Genomic DNA, 27,611 nt, shown 5'->3' with positions numbered 1-27,611 from the left:
TCAGTATCTATCTACCTATCTATCTATCCATCCATCCATCCATCCATCCATCCATCCATCCATCCATCCATCCATCTATCTATCTATCTATCTATCTATCTATCTATCTATCTATCTATCTATCTATCTATCTATCTATTCATCTATCTATCTATCTATCTATCTATCTATCTATCTATCTATCTATCTATCTATCTATCCATCTATCTCTCTAATGAACAAATTTATTTCAATTATAATTTCGACTGTCGCTTTCTCTTTATATATTTATACTCACGTAGTAGTATATGAAAAAAAATCACAACATCGAAATAAACTAGTTTCATTATTAATCATCTGGAGTTTGACAACATGTTGCTTAGTTACACAAATGCACATACATACAAATTCATTCAACATCATATTATCCATGCAATTAAACCATATTCATATTAAATCTATGATGTGATTCAGTACAGTGTTATCTAAGTCAGGGTTCAATGTACAAAAATAGAATTCTTATATAGCGGTCATGGTTCAACTTTCTGCGAATGCAGCAAACTTTTATTGTAACTTTTGTAACCTGGAAAGATTGATAAAACATCAGTCAGTGTGTGCAATTATTCTCTCACATTGTGTTAAACTTTGTGCTTATTTCGTGTATAACGAAGTTCTCATGATAAGACAAGTGGATTCACAGTGATATTTAATCATTGTAAATGTAGTTGTTTAAAAGGACGTAATTAAATTTCCTTCCTAGTCTTGTATGAGGAGAATGATATATCAAAATGTGACGTATTCACATGATTATATAAACTAGTGTGTGTCTGAATGAAAAATTGGTGCATTAAATGTACACATGACCTCAAGTTAAAACAAGAATCTATGGTTAAACAAGCTTAACAGTCGGAAATCCCACGCACTTCGGGATTTCCAGTTGTTTTAAATCGAACCAAATAACAGGTTGTACTGTGTTGTTGTACTGTGTTGTTGTACTGTGTTGTTGTATTGTGTTGTTGTACTGTGTTGTTGTACTGTGTTCTTGGGCTGTTTCGGCGGATGACATATAAAGGTAAGTGCATATTACAACTGTAATAATTGCATGTGTTCGTTATCTTATTATTTTTATTACATTCACCCGTTCGTTAAACCACAGGGGCATCGTATCCGCTCTACACTCTATGACATACGTGTATATAAATAATACACGTGTATTCTTTATATATATGATCATAGAGTGTAGAGCGGGTACGATGCCCCTGTGGTTAAACCGACAAATCTACATATATAATACATCAAACAATTTTAAGAGAGGGAAGAGCGAAGTCTGGGGTTTGTGGGTTTGTTTTATGAGTTAAGTGTACTCTTTGATATGAGTTCTTGAATGAATTTCTCAAAAGATTTACCAGAGTATGAATGTGTAGAAGAATTTACACCATCTGTGTCTATTAATGAGGCTGGACGATCAACTAATTAACCATCAGATCTGACTTAACTTTTAAATATGATATTTTTGGTCATGGTCTACTCCTAAAATTATTTAGTAAAGAAAAAACCCAAAATATTTTGGCTAAAAAATAGACATTTTCTCTGTTTCATACAGAACTCTTCTTCTAAAGGAGATAAATATAACCAAAATATGGCCACCACCTCCCAACCCTACAAGATACACATTTTCAAACCAAAAAACAGTCATTGTGCTGTTTCAAATCTTTATTAAGGATTGTTCACAGTTTTTAACATAATTTCAAAATGGTGAAAATGTCAATCACTTGCTGTTTCAAATATGAGTATATTCATTAATCAATATAGATCTATTATTTATTTTTCTGATAGACAAGAAAACACTTTGTACCGATCGGCCTTCAGTCTATTGTAAACTTGATAACTGCCGGTGAGGCTATATAGTTTGATTGTTTAGAATGTTATTTTATTGTATGAGTCACGTGAATTTGAACAGTACTGAATGCGGGGAGAGAGAGAGAGAGAGAGAGAGAGAGAGAGAGAGAGAGAGAGAGAGAGAAGACTAGTTTTTTGCTGTCATCATCTCTTTCTTCCTGCAAGATAAAAATACATCAAATTAATGAAAAGGCTGTTCTTTGCACTTTGATCCGAAACGAAAATTGTATATCACTTCTATTTTATGAAGTTTGTATCTTAATAAAGATGCATGACTGGAAGCTTTAACGAGCTTTATTTGTTGGCTTGCAATTGGTCTGGCTTAATGTTTTCTAATGACCAGCCAAGCCAGTTTTCATCATACAACATTCTCGTCTAAAAGTTCAAAAAAATTTAGCTGAAAAAGGAGCGTGTATCTTTCTACGCAAGTAATTTGAAAAAAAAGTAAGAAAATTTAAAATATTCAGTATGTATACGCTTTCTTATGAAGTTTTTTTTTTTTTTTGCAATAAAGTGTAGAAAAATTAAGGCGTCTACAGTATGTGACATTAAAGTGTAAATAAGTAAAAGGTATATATATATATATATATATATATATATATATATATATATATATATATATATATATATATATATATATATATATATATACACACACGACAATTAGATGTTTATAAAAAGAACACTGGACAAAACCGATGCTACAATGGCGCTTTTATTATACATGTATTTAGCACTTTTTTGTAAAAATAAAATTAATATGGTAAATTTCTAAATATCAATTTCACCTTACATTTAATAAGTATGTAGTGCTCGACTGATTCAAATAAATAACCTGTCGTATTTTTCACATTAATATATTATTTGATGGATCGATAAAGAATCTTTTTTGAAATATGATTTCACAAGAAAAATACCATGATCTGATTTTATTTATTTATTTCATTTGATTTTTGTTTTTGTTTTTTTTTGTATTTTTTAACAGAAACCGGAAAAATCGTTTTGGCTGCAAACATGATATTTCAGTGCAAAATAAAATCGTCTCAGTCGACCATACAATTGTCAAACACTGCCATAAAGACCTTATAATATTTTGATAAAAAAAATATTATAAGAAAATGAAAAAAAAAATTGTACATGTTTTTTAAATCTATGGATAAAATCAGTTTATTAATTGTTAGTAATATTACGCAATTACCATACAAAATTATTTTCACAAGAAGTTGAAACAAAATTTTGATAAAGTGTTTAGGTTGTTTAGCTGTAAAATGGTTTGTACATTTATTGATCTTATAACGCATATCCTATTTCTCAGAGTAAATCGCATTTTGCTTGTAGATCTCAAATTTTTAATAATTTTGATCGGTAGCATTTTTTTCAAATCGCAATCAGTTGAAATTTTAAAAATTGCATTTTTTTAAAAAAAAAATTAAGCATTTTCTGTTACAATTTCTTTTAAAAACATCATTATTTGATTAGTGCTTTATGTGACTCTTGTATAATCTATTTTATTCATGAATTTAAAAAATAAATAAAATAAAAAGATTTATTATTTATAATTTTTAATTAAAAGATTTAAAAAATGACCAGACTACCTTTGATATGTATTTATAAATAATCATATTATGCAGCAACTGAGACCAAATTTTAAGCACTAAAATATTCTATTCGCAGTAAAAAAAAAATAATAGTTCGCGTTTCTCTGAGAAAATACAAAAAATTCCTATAAAATTAATAAAAGCCGATTACGATATCGGTTTTTTTGTGAAATCATATGCATACTCCAAAATACATTCCTTTATAATCGATCAAACAAATAAAATCTAGGCGTATCGAGGAACCTTAGAAGTCCCGAAATAATGCTCATAATGAAAATTAAAATTGTAGTGAACTTCACAAACCTATAAGAATTGACTACAGTTTTAAAAATAACCTTAATAACAATACAATCGACAGTTTTTGTACATCATATGTTGTGTAAATACATACTGGACAAATTCAAAGAAATAAAAAATTGACTATATGATGGTTCATTTAATGCAATAATGACACCTGCAGCCCTCATTGTTGAATTCTACAAAAAGATCTCGAGTTTTGCAAAAGTTATGAAAATATACCTGAAAATGAAACTCTTCCTGCATTTAGTTTCGACTGCTAGCTTTGAGCTTCTAACCTGGAGGTTAACCATTTAGATAATAATATACTATTGTGGACAACATATGCTAGAAACACGTGTCTTATAGAAAGGAAAGAAGGTATTGCCAATGATGACAAAAAGTCTCTTTGCCATAAAACTTGGAACAAATGAAACTATTATGGCATTATTTACAAAAAAATACAATATCTACACATTTGCAGAATATCCAGAATGTTTTAAAAATCTTATTTAAATAGATAATACCAATTATATCAATTTATTTAGAATATTCTTCAAAGATGCAACATAAATTTCATAATGATCAGTAATGAAAGTACCTTCAGAAACAAAACATTGGGAATTTCCAATGTTTTAAATAGAACCAAATAATTTTTAGGACGAATTCAAGGAATTGTTTCAGCATATCACATTCCAGTCAATCTCGAAGGAGCTAGCACGGACCGAGGTCGACGTTTTCATGAGGTACTAGAGCATGTTTTATAATCCGAACCTTTTTGGTTGCTTTTTTTATTAGTTATTTTATTACATATAGTTAGAATTTATTCTCATCGTACCGGTTTTTAAAATTCTTAAGAATATTTGTTCCATTCCGATTGGATTTTAAAATTCCCAAATGAAAATACATTTTTAGTTAGAATTCTAATAAGGGTATAATATAACATTAGTTGGAAATCACCTGTGACATACATGTATTCATAATTTGCTTACTAAGATTCCGGGAAAGGGGTCTAACATTAAAGAAAATAAGAAAGTAGTTTCTGAAAATGTTCGAACTTAATCATCTTTATAATCTGTTAAACTGAGGTGGAAACGATTTCATTTTTTTCCCATCCTGTCATGAACCTTATGAGTCGCCAGAGAGGGCCCCACAGAGGTGATCCAAAACTAGAAATAAACAATCATGTCTGATTGAAATTCTATAATAGAATAAAATGACTACGTGTTGTGAAATCAATATGGAAAGAATCATGACTATTTTAAAGGTTCGTTTAAACTTGACTCGGGGTGTATTTGTGGGGGGTGGGGGGGGGGGCAGAAAACGGTCACTTTGGGAGTTTGGTTTCTCTTTTTTACGATGAAAAATTTCGAAAGTAATTTTCCAGGAAAAGAAGATAAAAAGGGGGGGGGGGGGGAGGAGAGAGAATTCACAAAATAGTAATAAGATATAAATAGGCATTTAATATAAACTTGTAGAGATATTGAAAGTGGTTAAATAAATGCGTATAGAGTTTTACAAAACTCGAGTTTATTTATTTCATCTTCGATATAGTTCTTAAAAAACAACAAGATCAATGACCAATTGCTGAGATAAATTTAGAAAAAAACAATATATGTAATTATTCTCCCTGATGTATGGTTGAGTTGTAGCTATATTGTCTAATATTTATTTTGTTCTACGGAGGGAAGACACAAGTAAAAAACAACCACCACCGACTATGATGGTCCAATCCTTCCTTCCTTGTTTGATAAAGGCAAATACCACATTAAATTGCCAAAAATGATTTATTCAAATAATAATACTAAAAAAATGAGAAAATATAAGCTAAAACTTGCATACAATTACACAACAAGTAAAATACAAAATACACCGATGTAAAGTCCCTTAAGTTAATTTTTTTTAGTAAATAATACAAAAAAACAAGCTTAATAGGCAGTTAAGGTGGCTCGCTGGTCGTGGTCATTTTTTGACTATATTAAACTCCTTGAGAAGAAGAGCTATATATATAAAGATAGAGGGAAAAGAAACACGGTTCTTGCAATGTTCTCTACTAAATGACAGTTAATGGCTAAAAGTATCAAAATTTTAAGTAGGATCTGATGGATAATTTGTGACCATCTTCTAGCCTCGTCAAACTTGTAAAAATACATTTTACAGACGACATTTCATAAAAGGACCGCCCGTTTATTGCGTGTTAATTTACAGTCAAACTTAAATTATATTTAAGTGTGGATTTCCAAGAAATATAAATTCATTTGCAATAGTTACCTGGAAATATGACCTCGTGGGTTTTGCAACGACTTCATTATTGAAGCAGTCTTCTTTGCAAAAACCGTTCATGGATGAAACTCATATTTGACTAAATTTGACATAGGTGGTATAAGTTGATTATGATTTCCGACTCAACGATATTAAACCAAGGAAAATCATCTCATTTAATTCATTATATGAGCCATGTACAACCTGCAAGATCACATGATATTATAAGTGCGTCGAAAGTTACGTGTTGCTTCAAAAGTTTCGAAGGGTTTTTTGGTTTTTTTGGTTTTTTTATACCCAAAGTGCATCCAAGCTTGAAATTGTTCGGGTCCAATTTTGAGGACGCCGAACAGAATGGGAGAAGACTATTGATAGAGACATGCAATGTGCGGGAACACATATGGTGTGTCGGCTTGGATTGAATTAGACATTTTGTGTCGCCTTGGTTAGTGACCTATTCCTCGAGTACTGCACGAGTTATCCTCTGACACACTCCGTTGTTGGTAAACATCTTCCGGGGTCTCTACTTTCGGTTTGAGTACACACTCTCTCTCTCTCTCTCTTGTTGAAGGTAAGCTAGAGTACAGCCTTTCATATTCTTAAATAAACTTATAGAAATGTTGATTGATGTATTTTATTGTTGTGTAGTGATAACGATTGTCGTTGTTTTTAATAATTTGAATGCACCCCTGTCATTATATATGCTGGGCACGTTAGTTCACTGTTAAAGCACTGTCCTTAAATATTAAATGTCGCATAATCTCTACCACAGTTATCTCGTGGAGACTTATGTGGTCGTTTAATAATCTACTACGCATTAAAATTTGGAGGAAAAAGACACTCGTGTATGACATCTCTCTCTCTCTCTCTCTCTCTCTCTCTCTCTCTCTCTCTCTCTCTCTCTCTCTCTCTCTCTCATGAATTTCAGTTTCAGTTAGAGAACTTGTGAAATTTTTGTCGTATATTGTTTTGATTGGGAATATTGATTAGAAAACGCCTATATAGCGCAATATTTTGGGCACGTACATTCGGTAACGATCTTTTTTCTTTTTACGACAACACATCTATTTTTCTCTTATAACAGGTTTTTTTTTGCATGACCTTATATATAAACATTAAAAATTATCGATTATTGATTTTCAGTTTAGAAATAACACGTAAGATATATTTTTATTTATAAAAAGGGTGGGGACAACGTTTAAATCTCAACTCCTTATGAATTCTGCCAAAAACGATGATGATTTACAGTCAAACAAAACTGATGAAGTCGTCAGAAGATTGTATTTTACAGTACACAACTTATTAGAGACATGTTATATGTAATTCCGAGTTAAACTGAAACTTTAAAGTATATAAATGGGTGTTTTAAAAGAAATGGAAAGAGGATTTTGTTTTACAGTATCCAAATATCCTTAAGTAACCAGACGAAGTTCAAGAGTAGAGCTACTAAGACAAGTTGTACGTAAGGGGGGGGGGGGGCGGGGGGCAGTGTTGCTAATGTCAGTGTTTTTAATAACTTGTACCCGTGACATTACATGCCGGACACATCGACACACAGTGTGTAAGTACAGGCCTTTATTAAATGTGGCATGATCTTTTTTCGATTTCGAGAAGCTTTGTATAATCAACTTCCCATTAAAATTCGGATAAAAAGAAACCTCTCTCTCTCTCTCTCTCTCTCTCTCTCTCTCTCTCTCTCTCTCTCTCTGTGTAAATGTATTGATTGAGAGTATTGATTAGAGAACGCCCCAGTAAAAAGCAATACGGCCATTGCATTCACATACATTTTGTAACTTTTTTTGTCTTTAACAATATGGCTTTTCTGTTCCACATACTTAAGTTTTTATAAACTTTAATGAGATATATCGATAAGTGATTTTTAGTTGAGAAATGGCGTTAAAATTTATTGTGGTTATCTGAGTAACCTAGGTGACCTTTTATAATCTGTTTCCGTCCGGCGTTGTGCGTCTGACGACGTCCGTGTTAACGTTTGATCTTTTTACTTTCTTCTCAGAAACTTTTAGAGTTATCTTGACAAACTGTCCTGTGTAGCATCTATATGGGAAGTGAAATATAAATTGTACAAATTATGGCCCCCAATCACTAACGGCCATAAATTTTGGGTAGAGAATGTAAAAATTTGTGCGCATTTAAAATAAAATCTTCTGTACTACCGGGCATTCAGCAGAAAAACTAAGCATATGGTTATGATGAGTAGAAATGCCTTTACCAAAATATAAAAATTCATGGCCCTTGAGTCAAGGCTCAGGCCCTAGGGCGAGGTCAAAATGGCCGTATACAGTGAAAATGTATTAAATGTCAGAAAATCCTTTTCTCTGCTCCTATTTGAGAAAAAACTAAATGCATGATTAGGATATCAATGAAGCTTTCTACCAAAATTGTGAAATTCTTGTCCCATAGATCAGGGGTTTAGGCCCAGGCCAATATGGCCATATTTTGACAATACATTTATTTTTAGAAAATCTTCTTCTCTACATCCACAGCAGAAAGAAATAAACTGAATGCATTGCTTTGATGTAAGACGACGTCCTCTACCCAATCTGGGAAATTCATGACCCATGGTCAGGGGATCAGATCTTAGGGTAAAACTAAATCGAGCACATAGTGAAATTGGAAAAAACTTTATATTTTCATATGAATTTTCCAGTCGTGGGAGATAAACTAAATGCATTATAACTAGCATTATTCCATAATATATTCTTTTAAATTTGTGAAAATAACTGCCAATGAAGCAGGGGTTCAGAATTTATATTTGGGGAAGAGACATTATAATAAATATTCATTTTTAGGTCGCTTGAGTCACTCGGGTAACCCATTAACAATTTTACAATTTTACATTTATTTCATCCCGATAGCTATAAGGAAAATTGTCACTTAGCCATATTAGATAAAATATGTGTTCTATTTTAGGAAATCTGTATTGATATCATGTGCATTGTTTGCTTATCGCAATAAACTGTATGCATGCTGTGTGCATTATAAATGAATATTTTAGAAGATAATGATTGACTAACAAAGGCCTGTTAGTCTCTATTTACAAAAAGTGTACAATCATTGGCCGCTAGAGCCAAGGTATACCTAATCCGAGATTCCTCCAACTCTTCCCACATGAGATTACCTGACAAGTCCATATATAAGCCATGATACTCAGGTGAACGTCAAAGCCTGTGGGCCTCATGTTATAAAAAAGGGTGGGTGTTATTTATGAAACAAAGGGTGGGAAAAGCATTCATGGGTTCTGCCAAAACTTGGGTAGGCATGGACTACACCATGCTACACTATGTAAATGAGATTCGATTTGTAATTAATGTTAATTTACAGTCAAAATCAAATATTTACGCATTAAAATACATTCATTGATAGAGAGTAATCCCAAGCAAATAGTGTTTTACAGTATACAACTATTTACAGTTAATTCAGTCAAGCTAAACCGGTTACACTTTCTATAAATAAATTAATTTTATGGCTGTTAAGAAATCACAAGAAGGTGGCGTATCTAGGCAAAATGAACTTTGAATTAACTATAATGACAGCACACAACATGTTATCTCATTCATTGGCCAATATTTGGTTCATCAAGTAAATGTTTTTATTGAAAAAAAAACATTTTTGGTGGGACAAGAAAATTGAAGAAAATATATTTAACCGTGATGCGTGAGGGGTCATAGCGATAGAAGCTTGGTTGTGGCAGGCGAGCTCCCAGTGTCTCAGAGATAGATAGTTCTCCTCACTGTGTACTTTTATTCTATTACTCCGTGCAGCTTGTCACGTCAAACTTTCTGTTTGTTGTTGTCATTTCATGGTTATTGCTCTTATCGATTGCTGGACTAATTTTAACCACCTCTAAGACTATATCCGTGAAACATGCATACTATCCGCGCCGAGAGAGTCGGTAAACAAGGCTTGATATTACAAAGAACAGAGGGAATAAAACACATTTTATTATCAAAAAGTTCAAAGATACTACCTCTACGGTATATTATGTACATGTGAACCGAAAGTAAAATATTTTGACAGACCGATGCTTCGTCGTAAATTACAGTGTGCAATAAATTACGGCCTAGTTTCAATCAAGGTTTTTATCTACAGAGATCTATATTTTTGCATCAATTAAAATCCCGCCACCTTTCGTCTATGTATAATTGATCTTGTCATTGTCCACACCGCAAACAAAACAAAAATATATATAGCGTCCATACCGCAAACAAAATGTATAGCGAAATGTAAGTAGTTTTAATTTTGATACATTAGTTATAATTATTTAAGAGTCTAATTTTCATTCCTTTGCCGACCGCAGTTAAATTAAAAATTTAACATGTCCAAGAATGAGGACGGATCAGGGGGTATTTCGACGTAATCAACTCGCTGAGAGCGAGTCGACTTCACTTCCCTTCTTCCTAGCTTACAATACGCTAAGCAGGGATGTAATTCTGAGTAAAGCTTTCTAATTCTGACTCTGAAAACTGCAATCAACTCGACGTAAATATTTATTATTTTTCTGACCTTGAACAATCGAGTGCGTAGATTGGAATTGGAATTGAGATGTTCATAATTTACGCACTTCTTTTTACAATGCTGGCAGTAGGGTTTAAAGGGAAGAAAAATCCAGATGAAAATGTCAAATTTGGACATCCCATTTAACGCATATTGCTGTTAATTACGCATTTATATGCTAACCATTATTCCGTAAATTCGATAACCCTAGATTTCGAGAATTTTTATCTTTTGCAGGTTTACATTTGAGAGAATACTAAACAGTTGCCGGACGAACGGGGATCTGATTCCTGCTGCTGTGTATTGATTTGGGAGTCATTTTACACCGCTGCCCATGTAGCACAGGTAGGTAATCGACATCACTCATTTCCTATGTTTACATGTGTACTCATTTTTTATGTTTACCTGTGGAATCACTGAACCATTGCTGAATACAACTGCGTTTTCTTTAAGAACATGCACGCTCCCCCTGTACGTCCTACAGCCACACACGGGCGTTTTTGTTAATATCAACAAAATATGGGGTAAAATAATAGATAAATTCGTATACCTTCATACTCTAATACTTGACTTGTAACATGTCAATCAATCGCAGTTTTCCTTGCACTTTATCAAATGATTGCATAATGTATACATGTTTACTGCACGACTTTCCCCTCCACCCAAATACACACGGCACGGGTAAACTGGGTAAGTCTACAACTGTCGACCTCCGAGGACACCCCACCCCCCCCCCCCCCCACCACAGGTCGCTACACTGCTCAATGATCAATGGATGGGGAATTACCTCTGATCAAATCCCACAATTGTAAGACGCAATTATACTGCAGACCCATCTTCTATGCAGAGAACAAAAATCGTTAACAGCTTTCCCTTCAATTGTCATAGCATTTCCTAGTGTCAAAATTTATGTCGCTTAATTTTGTCTCTCGCGTACTGTTTGTTACTATTGTTTAATGCATCTTGCAAATAAGTGTCACTTTCCCCCCACAATTAACCAAATTTACAAAAAAAAAACAAAAAACAAATTGCTCAAAGATACATCGCATGATGATTCTGTCAGTGTCCCTATTCTGGGTCAGTTAGCGTCCTGTGAGACCAGTGTATTTGTGAGGACATTAAGTCTAAGGAATTTTTCTTTTAAGCATAATGGTTAGAACTGATTGATTGTTGTATGTCCATTTGAGACTATTTTACTCCTTATGATCAGTATGCTTAGTTAACCTATTTGTTTGTGTTTTATTCGAGTGGCATTAGTTCCGGAGACATTTTGTTATATATCCATTATACAAGTATTTCATACACAGGTCGATCGTAATGATAAGGTCACTAGGTTTTAATGTACTGCCTATATTTCCATGAGGTACTAGTATTGTCTATATTTCTGCATAATGAATTGCCTCTCTATTTCTGTGAGGAATAGCCTCTATAATTTTGTTAGAAAATATCCATATATCTGCTGTGGTGTATTGCCCATATACTGCTGTGAGATATTGTCTATATTGCTGGGGGCAGTATATTGCTGGGGGCATTACCTATACTGATGGAGGTATTACCTGTATTGCTGTGGGGTATTACCTATATTGCTGGGGGTATTACCTATATTGCCTATATTTCTGGGGGCATTACCTATAATATTGCTAGGGGCTTTACCTATATTGCTGCGGGGTATTACCTTTAATATTGCTTGGGCATTACCTATATTGCTGCGGGGTATTAAATATATTTCTGTGGGGTATTGCCTATATTGCTGGGGGCATTACCTATATTGCTGGGGGTATTACGTATACTGATGGAAGTATTACCTGTATTGCTGGGGGCATTACCTATATTGCCTATATATTGCTATTGGGTATTGCCTATATTGCTTGGGGTATTACTTATATTGCTGGGGGTATTCCATATATTGCTGAGGGCATTACCATATTTTGCCTATATATTGCTATGGGGTATTGCCTACATTGCTGTGGGGTATTACCTATATTGCTGGGGGTATTACCTGTATTACCTATAAATTGCTGGGAGTATTACCCATATTGCTGTGGGGTATTACCTATATTGCTGGGTGTATTACCTGTATTACCTATATATTGCTGGGAGTATTACCCATATTGCTGTGGGGTATTACCTATATTGCTGGGAGTAACGCTATATATTGTCAAACAACTTTTCGAGAACCATTGTTTGACAGTCATCACATCGCAGAATGGGCTGGTCATGTTCGGTAGGTGACCTTATTGATTTCCTTCCTATTTCAGATCTCACAAACTGAAACCCAAGACACGCCGTATAACCAGTGTTTGGGAGGAGGGGGCTCTGGGTTTCACAAACATTCCTCGTTTTGTTTTGCTCCATATTTGGTATGGTCTGGTTTGCTAGGCAAACCCTTCCCGAGGTTACGTACAGGTGTGGTACATTTCCGAGGATTTGTTATCACCTGCACAGTTTCAAATAATTACATGTATTTAGTGCCTCCCAAGATGGTAATAAGACAGTAAGTATTAGTAAGAAAAGTAGTAAGAAAAAAGCTACCCGGAAACTCTCTCCGACTGTAAAGATGTCGGAAACTCTCTCCGACTGTAAAGATGTCGGAAATTTTTTTTCAAGCTGTAACAATCCTATTTTGAAAATGAAATATTTAATATTAAACGCATAACACGAAGTAAATTTCTGGGAAAGGGAATGCAATAAATTCTTTAAAATATTTCCTAGAAAAAGGCCTCAACTTTAAGTAAGTTGGCCATAATGATATCTTGCTTTGAAAGTTGATCTATTTTCGCAAACCCAGTATGCACTTAATCAAGTGACCACGATTTGGAATTCCTCTATAAAATTATGAAGGAAATAATCAACTTTTTATCATTATTTATTTATGACACTTAAGCCTTCACGTAATTGACAAGTACATTGCTTTCTGTTTACAGTGGAATACCTATCATCAAGGGAGAGAACTCATTAGGATTGATGCGGATGTCGCTGTACCATGTGAAACTTAAAGTATTTACTGGTGTGTATCAAGTTGAAAAAATCTTTATACACAATCTATACATGTATCTAGAACCAATAATAAGTAAAAAGATAAAATAAATTAAGTACGTATACCAATTAGGAAAATCAAAAATAGATAATATAATTATATAAATATGTAAGTATCATAGTTCTGTTTATCGACATACTGGAATTTCCAATGACGGCTTAAATTGTTGTAAAATTTGTCTGCATGATGCAAGCTGTATTCTCTTATCATAAATGATTCTCTCTTTGTTAAAAACCACGGCCAATAAATGGTATCCTCTCCTATATGGGCGAGATATGTGCGAACTGCGGCCCGTGGCTAGAGATAATGAGTCTTTCTAAGACTTTTTAAAAGAATAAGAAAACGGAAGCTCTTCCAGGATTGCATGTAAATGTATGTGTAATCTGAATTAAACTGTTGTAGAATTTTATGACAATGAACGACTACGCTTGGCAGTGTGACAAAGGTCTGACCGACTGCATGAAGCACGTGCTGAACAACGCCCTCTTTTGTGACGTCACTCTACTAGTGGGGGAGTGTGAGGAGGAGGTCAGTGCCCACAGACTGGTTCTTGTGTCACGTAGTCCTGTGTTTTATGCCTCATTTGAAGGGCCTCTGGCAGAAAAAGGTCAACTTGTGATTAAAGATATAGAAAAGGATACATTTGAGCTATTTCTTCAGTAAGTGTTTTAAAAAATCGCCACGTCTGTTTGAAGCATGGGCCCCTACACACAATCCCATAGGTTTTCTGTTAAGAAAAAAAAAGCGTTAATTGGAATGTCATGCATATTGGAGAAATATCTTAAGTTATAAAAAAACAGTTCGGGAATAACATTAAATACACAGGATCGATTACAAAAGATGAAAGATTGTTCAAACTTCTTGATTCCTTTAAAAATAATGTACTTGTACATGTAGTAAAAGTGCATGTATGCAAAGAGAAAGATAAATACACGTAAAGGAAGCTTACACGATCAGGCATCAAACGTTGCCGCGGTCCCTCGGGTTTTATGCAATAATTGATCCATCGATGTATAAAATGACGTCAAGGTGGAAAAAGCTTTTTTTAAGGAAAGTGTAGGTAGAACCACGCGCTGCAATCACTTGTGGTTAATGTTGATAATTAAAAAATAGAAACCATTCAGGTGCTGCTGAAATTAGTCGTCAGTCTTGCAATCAAGTTCAAGTTCAAGTTCTTTATTCCAAGAGACCAATGTCTCATAGGTTATACATATGAACATATACATATTAAATAAACAGTAAGAAAAACAAAGTGTACATAATCAATTTGAATAATTCACATGGAGAGTTCGTTGCTTGTTTGCATAATATAAATATTTACCTAAATTACATAGTTCTTTAGTATTAGAGGTAGATAATAACTGTATAACTTTATAGACACTTGGTTTTCGGGAGTAGTATTTTTTAATATACTTATCTCTTAAACTACGAAGTGATGGACAAATAAGTAAAAAATGGAACTCATCTTCAATTACATTTAAGTTGCAAGATTCACATTTTCGACAATCACGTGTTAAATTATCATACCTCCCTGTTTCAATCTTTAAGTCATGTGAGGACAACCGTAAGCGTGTAATTAATTTACGATATTTTACATGAATTGGTTTCTTTAGGTAAACGTGTAAACAAAAATGATCAACAACATGTTTATATAATATACCTTTTGATGCATTGCTTATATCGTTAACAACTTTTTGTTTAAAGACATCACACATTCTATTAAATATAATATCTAAAATAACAGATTCTTTCATAGTACTTTGATATAAATCGGCTAAGCCTAAGGTGGACAATTCTTTCCTAATATTTGAAATCCATATGTCATTATTTTTCACCATGTCTTCGTAGCATGCTTTTAAAATACAGTTTATACTGTTTCTTAATTTAAACCAGTATTTAAAAAATTTTTGTTTCCTGAAAATCTCTAATGGAAATTTACCTACTTCATAATAAACTGCACTGTTGCAAGTATTTTTTCTGACACCCAAAACCTTCTTACAAAAATTTATATGGACTTTTTCTACATCTTGACCTTTATGGAATCCCCAAATTTCAGCACCTTAACTAAGTACACTTTTTACATAAGTATCAAAAACATTCAATTGAGTTTCAACATTAAAATTCAAATCATTTTACTAGATATGCTGAACATTGCTTTATTTCCCTGTGCTGCACAGTGCTTTTGTGTAGATAAAAATTTACCATTGTAGTTAAACAACATACCAAGATAGTTAAATTGATTCACTACTTCTACGTATTTGCTATTGTATTCCCATTTTTCATTATCTTTCACACATTTTCCGTTTCTAAAAATTACAATTTTGGTTTTTTGTACATTAACAGATAAGTTCCATTCATCAGTATATTTGTGCAATGTGTTCAGCATATCCTGTAGACCCTCGGGCGATTCTGCCAAAAGGACATTGTCATCAGCATATATAATTAAAAACATATTAATCATTTGTAATTCAATTGATGTACAATTACTATTTATAAAATATCTTTCAAAATCATTAAGGTACATTGAAAATAATAATGGAGACAATATTTCACCTTGTAGAACTCCAGCTGAGATTAAAAATGTTTCTGTAAATATACCTTTATGTTTAACACATGCCCTTACTGTTTAACACATGCCCAATCAGTTTGTCTCCTAAGTTTATAAAAGTGTGCAGAAAGTTCCGCCTAAACCCGTGCTATCTCCACACTTGATTTGACTCTGGCATGTTCCCCATTACTCTGGCTTCGGCGTAAGATATCATTTCTACGCATTATATCGACGTCTCTAGATGCCCAGAAAGGGGAGAAAACTCGTGGCTGCTATATACCATGAATTTCTTATTTCTTTAAAAATCGTAATCTGGTGACTATTAACCTGAAATATGATGACATAAAGATGTGATATGATTGGTTTTACGTTCCATTTCAGTTACCTTTACACGGACTCTATCACGCTGACCAACGAAAACGTGACCTCCATACTTTATTGTGCGCGGAAGTATTGTGTGGATAAACTAACATGGCGGTGCGAAAAATTCATGGAGGATAGAATAGACGCAGAAAATGTGTTTGGGATAATGGAAGAGGCGCACACGTATGGACTCACAACACTGAAAGAAAAGTGTCTAAAGTATTTAGTTCAAAACATTGAAGAGGCGCTTGCGTCGGAATCTTTCAGCTTAATCTGTAAACATTGCATCGGATCTATTCTTAGAATGGATAGTTTAAACATCAGTGAAGAGAAGCTATTCGAACACGTCATACGATGGGCAGGTGCAGAATGCTCCAGAAGAAATTTGCAAACTACCGATAAAAATAAAAGACTCGTTTTAGGTGAAAACATCAAATTAATTCGGTTCCCGGTAATGGCTGATTCTTATTTCAAGGACAAGGTGGCCAGCGGAATGCTACTGGACGCAGACGAAGTCATCAATGTCTTCTTGTACAACTTCAGCAAAAATGACGGAAACTGTCGACAATCTACGTTTGAGGTGGCGTCCCGCTGTTATAGGCGTGTCTTAAGGTTCCGAAAGACTCTCCGAGAGAGACAGGTTTCTGACGATAAAAACGATATAGCGTTCGAGAGCAGTGTTCCCGTGACATTACACGGGGTCACTGTGTATACCCCTAAAGAACAGTACGAGACTCAGATCGTGTGTATAGACGTGTTCGATCACAACAAATCCAGCATAGCAAGCGTCGACTCGCACTTATTCGAACATTCCTCTCGAAAAGTCCATGACGTGTTTCTGGATCAACCAATCAGAATCGCTCCAAATAAACGTTACACGATATCAACGAAAACCTCGCACTGGGTCAAGTCGTTCTACGGGACCCGGGGCAGAGACTGTGTTCAGTTCCGTGACGGGACGATTTCCTTCTACAACGCTGCTCTCTCGGAGAGCTCGGACTCCGATTACGACTGGGCCAGTACCACTGTAGACAAAGGACAGATTGCCGGCCTACTCTTATCCTAATAAATCACTCTTGAGATATTTTCTGTGCATTTTTTAAATATACAATGCAAGAATGTATGGCTGTAGATAAAGCTTTACGATATTCTCTGAGGACCCTTATATTTATTGAGTTATGGTTTCTTTATTCAGCAATTCAATTTTCTAAAAGTAGCCGAAATTTTCTATTTGGAAATCTTAAACGTGTTTCAAAAGACTTAATACCTTATAATTTCCCAGTCACTATGAGGTAAATCTTGGATAAACTGATAGCTGAAATTTAATTTTGTACATAATTCTATACATTTGTCGTCATTAATCGTATATATCTTCGCCCATATTTAACAAAGGAAGATAGGTTCTAGGTTATTTTAAAAGTTTAAAATGATTTAATTTTTAAATCACAATAATGCAGTTTATCTGTGGTATCTATCGACAAGTATTGAGCAGAAAGAATCTAGATATACATATAATTATATGTAAATAATTATCTCACTATGACAAATTTGAGATTCAATAACAGTAATTGCAAACAACTGATTCATCAAAGAAGTTAAGTGAGGTTAAAAATAAAGTGGTCTCTGTTCATATGAAAAAATGACAAATAGAAATTCAAAGCAGAGCAACACGGACCTCCAAATAGATAGAGGTAAGATCAGGTGCCTTGGAGGAGTGAGCATCCTCTGCTGACCAGTCACATCCGCCGTGTGCTCTTTGTCGTAATCGGGTAAAAACCGGAGAAGTCCGTAGACAATTGGGTGATTAATTATGGTCTAACAATTAGTATGAAAAACGTCAGTCAGCACGCGACCCAGTGGAAGATTGTATTTGCTGACAAGGTCGTTGTATCGACCATAGAACTTACGAAAAGATGTCTTCAAGCTAGACTGTTGATAGTCCTGTTTTTTCAACTTGTTTGTCAGTGGCTTGCTTCGTCTGTCTGAGAAACTGTTCATACGAAGAGCATGCCCTTGCGCATCGAATCAACTGAGAAACAAAAGCACCACATACGGGTGATCAAGGTATATTGCTACATAAGTAAGGAAACTTGACTATAGAAAAATTGAAGTCATGAAGTTTTGCTGTTATGTTACCATCAATGTCTACGTCCAGTAATATATCTAAATATGAAACAGATGACGCAGACTCTGTGGTATTTTTTATTTCAAGTTCACTGGGATATATCGAGTCGACTTAAGTATGGAAATAACAATTGTTAATTGATAATACGTCGTCGATATACCTGAATGTTGTGTTGAAGGTCAAAGCGAGTGATTTTTTTTTCACGTACAAGTTTTTGAATAAATTCTGCTTCATAAAAATACAAGATAGATCTGCTTATCTAATGGGGCACAATTGGTACCCATGGGAATTCCAACAGATTGTTTGAAGACTTAATTGATATTCAAAAACTACATAGATGTTGTCTATCAGAAACTCAAGCATCTTTTTAATGTCAACTTCAGAGTACTTCAGACAAAACTCTAGGCTCCTATTTCGAGCTGTACCTAATCATCAGTTGTATATAAGATGTGCATATCAAAAAGCCTTGCCGTTTATATTGTCACCTTTCTAGATATTTCGTCTGACGCTGTGAAAACAGCCGTTCTTAGCTGATATCATTGTATCCCGTGTACAACCCCTCACCCTAAGCTGTTTGTGCTGGATACCTTTACCCTTTAACAGTTTGTCGTCACTTGCTATTTCGTTTAAAGATGTTTATTAAGCCGCCTTGTTTTTCATATACGTCGCCGGTCGTAGCTTTATTTGCTATTGCCATCATTCTTAATCTTATATATTGTCGCTCGATATATATATATATATATATATATATATATATATATATATATATATATATATATATATATATATATATATATATATATATATATATATATATATATATATATATATGTCCCTCATCGTATATGGTGTCGCCCCTTTATATATTGTACTTTCTTGTATATATTGTCGCCCCTATAAATATTGTCCTCAATTATCGTACATATTGTCACCTTATACATATTGTCCTCCATTATTGTATATATTGCCCCCCCCCCCCCCCCCATTTATCGCCCTTATACTTATTGTCTTCCTATATTGTATATTTTGTCGCCCCCATACATATTGTCCTTCTATATTGTATATTTTGTCGCCCCAATTGTTGCCCCTTACATATTCTCTTCTTATACAGTATATATCGCCCCCTACACATATTGCCCTCTTTCATCGTATAAATAGTCGCCCGTCATCGTTTATATTGTCGCCCCTATACATATTGCCGTCCTTCACTGCATATATCGCCGCCCCTGTATATATTTTCGTCCGTCATCGTATATATATTGTCACTACTCTACATAATGTCATCGTTCATCGTATATATCGTCGCCGCTATACATATTGTCGTTCTTCTTCGTATATATCGTCGCCCCTATACACATTGTCGTAATTAATCGTGTCGTATAAATCGTATATATATTCCATTGTACCATATATATACATACTTATACCGCACTGTTCACAGTCATCATCAGAAATTTTAATCATTATCAATGTCCTCGTCTTCATCATCATCATCATCATCATCATCATCATCATCATCATCATCAGGTATGAGAAATTGCCATGTATGGAACGCCATAGCTGCCTTATGTGGCTATTTTATATGTAGATGGTGTTTTATTATATTATGCTGTGGTTATTTCATGTGAAGATGGTGCTTTATTATATGAAGATGGTCCTTTATTATATGAAGATATTGCTTTATTATATGAAGATGGTGCCTCATTATATGAAGGTGGTGCTTTATTATATGAAGATGGTGCTTTTTTATGTGAAGATGGTGCTTTATTATATGAAGATGGTACTTTATTATATGAAGGTGGTGCCTTATTATATGAAGATGGTGCTTTTTTATGTGATGATGGTGCTTTGTTATATGAAGATAGTGCTTTATTATATGAAGATGGTGCTTTTTTATGTGATGGTGCTTTTTGATGTGAAGATGGTCACTCGGAACTTTATTTTTGAAGACTGAGTGAAACATTCATTATCTCGAAATTTTGAAACTAGAACAAAACTGATACAGTTAAAATCCATTTAATACACAATTGCTAGTTTCTCTTTTTTAGCATAATAAGTATTTATGTTACGAGATGAACTGTACGACTTAATCTCAACTGAATTGACAAATATGATTAATTTAATAATACAATATTTTGTCAGTATTTCTTGACATTTTACTTTTGCCTTTACCACTTATAAAAGGGCTTTCTTTGAGCTATATTATAGTATAGTAGACCTTTCCCTGTGACTTAATTTCCCTTACTTTCTCTTCAAGTCAAATCCTATCACCTATAGCTAGGGCATCAGTCTGTTTAAAATCAGATCCTCAATCCGTTCCTTTGGTGTTTTTTTTATGATGTTTTGTTTTGAACACTCAGAATGTGAGCTCTTCCTCCAACTCACCACTTAGGTTAAAGAGGAACGGTCATCAATGACGAAGACCGACTAATTTGTATTTGAATTACGCACATTTTTATAACATGAATGTCGAGAGCGTCCATGACAACCCCCCCTTTTTGTAAACTTGAAATAAATAGAACACATTATACGATCTGTTGAGATGTGAGCTATTCTTCATTAAAGTAAACGATATACACTAAAATATAACACAGAGGCGACATACAAGACTGTCTAGCCGATACTTATTTTAATGGGAAGCGACTCCATTTTGTATAAAATTCTAACATCCGGTGATGTTAATACATTCGAGGTGTTTTTCCGAGCTTGCCGGAAAGGCCCGAGAAGTTGCGATTGCATAGTCTCGTTCAACCAAACGCTCGGCTGACACCGTAAATCTCCGACAAGCAAGGGAGACTCTCTGCTTGTCGGAGATTTACGGAGACAGCCGAGCGTCGAGTTGAACGATACTATACTGAACTCTGGCGTAGGAATACGTACGACTACAAAAAATATCTAAATTGTTCGTACCATTTAAAATCTGACTATTTTCAAGGTATTTATAAATAAGTTTCCTTGAAAAACAAGCATACATTACATCGAATTTATCAATTATGTTCAAGAACTAAGTCTTGTCAGCAGCAATGATTTGTGCTGAGGTCCAAACACAGTTTCACTTTCGGTTTGTCTGAGTAACTGCATAGGAGAGTTGATTAAAATCAACTCCCAATTAAGAGCGGATCAAAGATCTTATTTTAATCAGATTGCTAGGGTATAACCTTCGCTTAAACACAAATAATTAAGAAATTCAATTTTCTGCTTTTCAGGATAACGTTACTAGGCTTTAATTCTTGTAATATACCGTCATTATATAGTTGTCACTTAATTAGATGTAAGTTCGTTGGGGTAAAGTCGTAAACAGCTAGATCTCCTCGATAGCTTATATATTAATTGTGCTAGAAAAAAGAGGAACTAGCAATAGTGTATCAAATGGATTTTGATCGCATCAGTTTTTTGTTTTACTTTCAATATTTCGAGATAATACATAAATGGTTAACTCAGTATTCAAAAATAAGAGGAGTTCCGAGTGAACACCTTCACATTAAAAAGCACCATCATATAAAAAAGCACCATCATATAATAAAGCACCATCTTCACATAAAAAAGCACCTTCACATAAAAAAGCACCATCACATAATAAAGCACCATCTTCATATAATAAAGCACCATCTTCATATAATAAAGCACCATCTTCATATAATAAAGCACCACCTTCATATAATAAAGCACCATCTTCATATAATAAAGCACCATCTTCATATAATAAAGCACCATCTTCATATAATAAAGCACCATCTTCACATAATATAACCACAGCATAATATATCAAAGCACCATCTTCACATGAAATAGGCACATAAGGCAGCTATGGCGTTCCATAGCCATGTACCATGCTTTCATTCATGAAACATGTTGAATGTTCATTGCTTGATCAAATACAGTTAGGTGCGTAAAAGGTCAAAGATCTCTGTGTCCATTGACCATGGTGTTTATTACAAAATGGTAGTGATACTGTAATGAGGAATGTGTTTGTAGTTTGACAAGTCTGAGATTTATCATTATGTTCGCATTATATGTGCCAATATTCCCTCTATTTCTTACGGAAACTTAAAGTTAATTCATAGCTCTACAGAAACAGCCAGGCTGAAATCTACACGCCCTGTTTATCGATTGGTCGAAATATACAGCGGCTGAAACTGACAATAAACTGTCATGACTGAAATTGACACGCCCTGTTTATCGATTAGTCGAAACCTACAGCGAATTCTGTTACGTCATCATACCAAGGGAATCACGTGAGATAGCATTGCATCTGCGCAGACGGGTCAGTGCGTTGTTACTGCTTGAAGTAGACGGGCGCTCCGATTTAAATAGTTCTAATTCCGTTGTAAACGGAAGATTTCATCGGAGTTTTACACCCTTTTTTGTCGTGGACAAAAAATTAACGGGTGAATCATTTAATTCATAATAATCTGTCGTGGACAGACTTACCAATTAATACAACGAGTTCGCAGAACACGTGCATGACTATGGCATCCGCCATGTTGAAAAAGTCGGAACGCGAGAAAGATTCAAGAGGGAAGAGCACCAAGCCTGAATCAGTCTCGCTACCAGTGCAATTTCCGTTGACTACTATTTCACATGAAAGTTTTTTTGAACGAATGAGCTCGCCGAGCACGTTACATGTGACAAAAAATACTGTCGGTCAAGGATCATCACGATCCACTATGGCCACCAGGACAGAGACATGTACTTCACCTCAAAATCAAGTTAATGAAGAAACCGGAAATGAGTCTGTTGAAAACAGAAATTCTCAGAATTTTGACAATTTGGCCAAATGCTTAGAAATGTTGACGAACACTATCACAGCCGGTTTTCAAGGACTTAAGTCGGACATGGCTGAACTTGTTTGTGAGAAAAGTGACAATAACTATGTAGACAATAATTATGAGTCTGATGAATTTTACTCTGATGGTGAAATTTATGAGAAAGACAGTGAGTCAAATACAATGACTGTGGATGATTTATTGTCAAAAACAAAACTGTCGGGCTCAATATCCGGTAAACCTGATTCCGGGAAAAATGAAAACGAAAGTGGGTCACAGTCGAGATTTATGAAAGTCGCTTCTGAACAAGTAACTTTGCAAGACGTTACAACAGAGCCCATACACAAAGACTTAGCAAAACTTGTGAACGATCTTATGTTCAAGGTAAAAATTGACAAAAAGTTGGCCGAACAGGTGAAAGAATCTGCTGAGAAAATCAAACGACCAGAAAATTGCGAGAGTCTCGTGTGCACAAAAGTCGATGAATTGATATGGAACAGATTACAAGTTCCAACCAAGTCGCTTGACAGCAGATTTCAATACGGTCAACTCTTTTTAGTGAAAAGTGTGACAGTACTTGTAAACATTTTGGATAAGATTGTGTCAAACAAAGATGTAGAAAAAGAAGAGTTAGTCAGAGAACTGATCAAGACTGTTGAAATGCTCAGTTATTCGAATTACGAACTCAACATGAGACGAAGAGAATGTTTAAAAAGTGACATAGACAGTGTGAATTATTTGTCACTTTTTTCGTCTGGAGTTCCTATAAACCAGTTCCTTTTTGGGGGAGAATTGGGAAAACGCTTAGATGAAATTGAAAAGACCAATAAAGCAGTCAATAGAGTTATGACAAGCAAGAATATGAGACGAGGCACCTTTCATGGAGCTCGAGGTCAGAGATTTCAACCTTACTCCAGACCGTCTGGGTCACAGGGCTATTTCCGAAGCAGGAATGTCCCTTTTTTAGGCCAAACTTCCAAGAGAGGGAATTACAACAGGAAGTTCACAAAAGGCAAAAAGAAACAAGAATGATTATTGATGGGGTAAGAAATAAAATTAAAAACATCAAATTTGAAAATGAATCGGTTGAAGTTCTGTTACCTGAAAATTTCAGGGCAGGTAGACTGAAACAATTTTTAGATGAATGGAAAGATATTACATCAGATAAAACTATATTAGACACTGTAAAAGGATGTCATATTGAAATTACAAATGAATATGAGTTAAATCAATTGAGCCCATCATACCCCTTGAGATTTAATGAAAGAGAAGCTGATATTGTGTCTAAAGAAGTTTACAAAATGTTAGACAAGAATGTCATTGAGAAATGTAATCATTGTTCTGATGAAATTATATCAAATATATTTATCAGGCAGAAAAAAGACAAAAGTTATCGAGTTATACTGAATTTGAAAAAATTCAACAGTTATGTAGAATACAATCATTTCAAAATGGAAAGTTTACAATCGGCTCTGAATTTAATGAAACAAGGGTGTTATATGGCATCAGTTGATCTGAAAGATGCATACTATTCAGTTCCACTTGCGAGAGAATACAGAAAATTCATGAGATTCATGTGGAAAGGAGAATTGTTTCAGTACACTTGCCTTGTTATGGGTTTAGCATGCAGCCCAAGAAAGTTTACTAAACTTATGAAACCAGTTTATTCAGATCTTAGAAAACTAGGCTTTTCTAATGTTCCATACATTGATGATGTGTATTTGCAAGGTGATAATCAATATGATTGTTGGGAAAATGTTAAAACTACTGTCAACAAATTGCAGAGCTTGGGTTTCATTTTGAATATTGAAAAATCAGTCTTCATCCCTAAACAAGAAATAGTGTTTTTAGGGTTCATTTTGAATTCAGTAGAGATGACAGTGAAATTAACACAAAATAAAATTGATAACTTGTACCAATGTTGCCAAAAAATTTTAAAGTTGAAAAAAGTCAAAATTTTAGAGATTTTTCAATTGCTTGGCTTTATGGTGGCTAGTTTTCAAGGAGTTGAATATGGACCTTTATTTTACCGTACTTTAGAAAATGACAAAATTGATGCATTGATGCATAAAATATTCTCGAGGGGATTATAATGCAAGTATGGAAATTTCCTTGGAAGCAAGGAATGACATAAACTGGTGGATAGAAAATGTACACAAATGTATGAAGCAAATTTGTCATGGTGAACCCAATTTTCTTGTCAGAACTGATGCATCCAGTAGTGGATGGGGAGCTGAGTTTGATAATGTAACTACTGGTGGTAGATGGAATGAACAGGAATTACAATTGCATATAAATGAACAAGAATTGTTAGCAGTATTATTTGCTCTTAAATCTCTGTGTAAAAAGATTTCTTGTGCTCATGTCCACATATTGTCAGACAATACTACAACAGTATGTTATATAAATGCTATGGGAGGTAGTAAGTCAAGATCTTGCAATAAGATAACTAGAGAAATTTGGTTTTGGTGTATAAATAAAGAGATCTGGCTATCGGCATCTCATATACCTGGTTCTAAAAATACAGTAGCTGACAGATGTTCTAGAGTTTTTAATGACCACACAGAATGGATGCTTAATCCTAAAATATTCAACAAAATTAGTACATTATGGGGACCATTTGACATTGACATATTTGCGTCAAGACTTAATAAACAATTGCCTAAATATGTAGCATGGAAACCTGATCCAAATGCTGAGTTTATTGATGCATTTTCAGTCAATCTAAACAAGTTTTATTTCTATGCATTTCCTCCTTTTAGTGTCATAAGTCGAGTTCTTCAAAAGATTCAGAAGGAAAAGGCAGAGGGGGTGATGGTAGTCCCTGTATGGCCGACACAGACATGGTACACAAGTCTGTTGGAACTGTTGGTGGATGTTCCTCGAATAATTCAAAAAGAACAGGGCTTGCTGAAACTACCGCATTCCGAAGAGAAGCATTCGATGAAAATAACTTTGATGGCATGTCGTGTGTCTGGATCAAATTCCAAGAACAAGGAATTTCGCGAGACGTATTACAAATCATCAAAGAATCGTGGAGAGGATCTACCAGGAGTCAGTATGCAACAATCATTAAGAAATGGACAAGCTTCTGTGGTGAAAGGAGTATTCATTTTTTTCAACCAACTATAAATGATGTGTTAGAATTCTTGTTAAAATTATATAAGGGAAATTTAAGTTACAGTTGTATAAATACTGCCAGGTCGGCATTATCATGTTTTGTAAAGATCGATGGTACTGATGTGGGGAAACACCCATTAGTCTCAAGATTCATGAAAGGTATTTTTCAACTAAGGCCTACTCTATCTCGATACAATGAGATTTGGGATGTGGATGTTGTTTTTGATTACATTAGAAAGATGAACTGCAATGAAATGCTATCTTTAAAACAGCTCACTTTGAAAACTGTTTCATTAGTAGCCCTAATTTCATCCCAAAGAGTACAATCTATTCATAATATATGTTTGTCAAATATGAATGTTGATGATTCAAAATATGTGTTTTATTTAGGTAAGATTAAACAATCTAGACCTAGTTGTAAATCGTTTTATATGAGTTTAGAAAGGTTTCCTGGAGAGGAAAATTTGTGCATTTTTAAGGCTTTGTCAGAATATTTAAAAAGAACAGAAAGTATCAGAAATGGTTGTGACAAAGTTTTTATTAGCTCACCTGAGCTGAAAGCTCAAGTGAGCTATTCTGATCACATTTTGTCCGTCGTCCGTCCGTCCGTCCGTCTGTCCGTCTGTCCGTCCGTCCGTCTGTAAACTTTTTACATTTTGAACTTCTTCTCTAAAACCGCTTATCCAATTTCAACCAAATTTGGCACAAATCATCCTTATGGGAGGGCGAATATAAATTGCAGAAATAAAAGTCCGATCTGCATTCAAAGCGGAGAAAACCTTGAAACTGTAGAAAAAGGGGGGTGCATTTTTAAAAATCTTCTTCTCAGGAACTACCGATGCAAATTCAACGCAGTTTAGCATAAATTATCCTTATGGGAAGGAAAATATAAATTGCAAAAATTAAGGTGTAATTCTGTTTCAAATTTGAGTTATTACGAAAATAATAATAAAGGAAAGGCGTGTTTCAATCAGTTTAATAGCTTCGGGTTCGGCATCCGGTAAAATGATTCCATACTTCAAAACGAGGTTCTTTGTTTCAAGCAGCCATGACATTATACGAAAAAGGGTCGATCGGATTATGATGAAATTGCTTGTTGTGCAACAGTTCGCGTATGAAGGGA

General features: G+C 34.4%; 2 protein-coding genes across 9 annotated transcripts; both read left to right on the top strand.

The window, feature by feature from the left end:
- Positions 1-855: 855 nt before the first annotated feature.
- Positions 856-17,561, top strand: LOC128168514 (BTB/POZ domain-containing protein 2-like). 8 transcript variants are annotated; one of them, XM_052834729.1, is made up of 6 exons: positions 856-1,051; positions 10,767-10,874; positions 12,788-12,935; positions 13,454-13,536; positions 13,969-14,225; positions 16,496-17,561. In XM_052834729.1, exons 5-6 carry the CDS (start codon positions 13,975-13,977, stop codon positions 17,541-17,543), a joined length of 1,299 nt encoding a protein of 432 aa, XP_052690689.1. In that variant the 5' UTR covers positions 856-1,051; positions 10,767-10,874; positions 12,788-12,935; positions 13,454-13,536; positions 13,969-13,974; the 3' UTR covers positions 17,544-17,561. The 8 variants fall into 8 exon arrangements, with proteins under 8 accessions (XP_052690689.1, XP_052690683.1, XP_052690684.1 ...); XM_052834723.1 differs by having other exon boundaries at positions 12,788-13,023; XM_052834727.1 differs by lacking the exon at positions 856-1,051 and adding an exon at positions 4,383-4,498 and having other exon boundaries at positions 12,788-13,023.
- A 5,477-nt stretch (positions 17,562-23,038) lies between these two features.
- LOC128168524 (uncharacterized) lies at positions 23,039-26,271 on the top strand. Its single transcript, XM_052834738.1, has 2 exons — positions 23,039-24,411; positions 26,131-26,271. The coding sequence occupies exon 1, from the start codon at positions 23,066-23,068 to the stop codon at positions 24,398-24,400; it is 1,335 nt and encodes a 444-aa protein (XP_052690698.1). The 5' UTR covers positions 23,039-23,065; the 3' UTR covers positions 24,401-24,411; positions 26,131-26,271.
- The last annotated feature ends 1,340 nt before the right edge of the window (positions 26,272-27,611 follow it).

This window comes from Crassostrea angulata, unplaced genomic scaffold, assembly GCF_025612915.1.
Source record: "Crassostrea angulata isolate pt1a10 unplaced genomic scaffold, ASM2561291v2 HiC_scaffold_1, whole genome shotgun sequence".
Classification (NCBI taxonomy): domain Eukaryota; kingdom Metazoa; phylum Mollusca; class Bivalvia; order Ostreida; family Ostreidae; genus Magallana; species Magallana angulata.
This window is presented reverse-complemented; position numbering and strand designations above follow the sequence as displayed.